General features: G+C 39.9%; 1 protein-coding gene across 8 annotated transcripts in view; it reads right to left on the bottom strand.

The window, feature by feature from the left end:
* The window catches only part of Epb41l2 (erythrocyte membrane protein band 4.1 like 2), a 167582-nt gene that overhangs the window by 67515 nt on the left and 97968 nt on the right, over positions 1 to 2099 (bottom strand). For all 8 annotated transcript variants that reach the window (XM_028766450.1, XM_028766451.1, XM_028766453.1 and 5 more), the window contains exon 4: positions 1442 to 1546. In XM_028766450.1, the coding sequence (XP_028622283.1) occupies positions 1442 to 1546 (105 nt within the window). The remainder of the gene's footprint in view (positions 1 to 1441; positions 1547 to 2099) is intronic.

The following is a 2099-nucleotide window of genomic DNA, read 5'->3' as shown; positions in this document are numbered from 1 at the left end:
GAGGGAGGGAGGGAGGGAGGGAGGGAGGGAGGGAGGGAGGGAGGGAGGCCGGCAAACTGATAAGTCACTTTCTCCTTTGGAGCTCTGAGGAGGAATGATGAGCACTTGACTGGAACCATGGCCAACTTGTAATTTCTTGCTTTACAAGGCACTTAGTTTATGTAATGGAGTGTGTTTTTACTTCTGAGGAGAGCACTCTAAACAATTCTAATAAAAATACATGCTATTCAACAGGCAGGCATGCAATTTATCTTTAATCTAAAGGTAGAATTAAGCCACTAATTACAGATCAGAGATTTAAAGCTGAACAAGCTGAGAAATTTAATTTGCATATAATTATCATGCTTAAGAGTAAAACCCTTTATTCCATTACTGGATCTGTCAATACAAACAATGGCACTGTTCTGGCAAATACCAACATGCACACTATGCTGCCTCCAGTGACTACTGCGTTCTATCGGCTGAGATAGGAAGGCGGACATTAGACAGCATCTTCTTTAAATATCACTGAGGGCTCTATACATCCTAACAGAATGTCCGCAGTGGCAATCTAACAGACTAAATGGCCTTCCTCCGTAGGGTGCGGCTCTAGACAAACTCACATTCTTCCCTCTCAGTCAACATCTTCTCCCCCACACCACCAAACCTAGACACTCAAAAAGTGAACCAGAAGAGGAAAAGCACTTTTCCTAATAATATTGATGGCTACAGGTTAGGCCTGGTCTTGCCAGAAAGGGCTAATGTTACCATCCTTGATTTACCCGTGAAACGAGAAACTTGGAAGTTCTATAACATCAGTACTAATGTCAGATCAACCATCCAGTTTTCTTGCTTAGTGTCTCGGAAAACTCTTAAGAATAGTCTCAGCACACTCTTGATATCCGGAAGCTCTACTCCTAGGGACAGTCTAGCACTGATTGGCCAAACATCACCTGAGAAGAGCTGGCCCTGCCACCTCTTTTGCCCCAACAGCCGAGCCACACAAAGCCACTCAAGTCCTCTAAGCAAGACAAACACTTCTTACCAAACCTCTAGCACCCAGCTCCCTGTGGTTCCGGCTTATTCAATAACCACTACACATTACTTGCACACCTGCATGTTGGTAATAGGAGCCCATGTTGGTAATAGGGAGTCCTTTCCCCTAAACAATTTATTACAGAAGTTGATTACACCGTGAATTCAAGATCTAAAACTTTCCCATAATTGTAAAATCAGTTTTTCAATCTCAAATAAGACAGGAAACCATTCCATTCTGTCTGCTTATGATGCATGTACACACCCAAAATGCCAAAAAGCTTCAGTGAGGAAAGCTCTCACATAATCACTTTTAAATATTTGCCAAAAATCTCTCATCAATCATGTAAGTTAAAGTTAAATTTATTATGAAGTTAAACTGTTTACAAAAAATACACATACAGGACATAAAGTTGAGCTCACTTACTTTCTGCTCAGGATGTTCCTGAAATAGAAGTCCAAAGTAGTCCTTCTCCAAGAGGTTCAGGTGCTCGCACACTCTGTCAAACAACACTTGTCCCTTAGCACGTTTCTGCAGAAAAACAGAGCAAGTCTTTACTTTTCTAAAGGAGATGAAGAAAGTAAAAGAGGTTAGTGCGAAAGAGGTGAAAGGATGCACAGGACAGAAAAGAAGAAAGGGGGCTGGGGTGGGAGCAAATGGGATGAAAATGGGGGAGAAGAGAAGCAAGACAAATTTTGTATGAAAACGCCATAATAAAATCTATTTTGTATACTAATAAAGTTTAAAAGATTATTTTTAAAGTACTAGTCATTTACTACAAATTAATATAAAGTATCTATTTTCTAATGGCCTAACGATGTAAAGTATAATTCTAAAATTCATAACAAAATGCATTCTGCTTTATTGATATTCTCATTAACTACTAGTGAGATTTAGAAAGCAAACTGCTGAGTACACATCTACTTAAGTGAACAGTAAAAACGTTCTATTTCAAGTTTCCCTTCAAAACCTGAACATGATTCATGACAGCTCTAAAAGAACACGGCCCTACAAAACCATTTGATGTGACCTCACACAAGTCATATGAACTCTGTCCTGTGACCCTGACTCATGTGACCTCACA

This window comes from Grammomys surdaster, unplaced genomic scaffold, assembly GCF_004785775.1.
Source record: "Grammomys surdaster isolate TR1022 unplaced genomic scaffold, NIH_TR_1.0 168, whole genome shotgun sequence".
In the NCBI taxonomy this organism is placed as follows: Eukaryota; Metazoa; Chordata; class Mammalia; order Rodentia; family Muridae; genus Grammomys; species Grammomys surdaster.
This window is presented reverse-complemented; position numbering and strand designations above follow the sequence as displayed.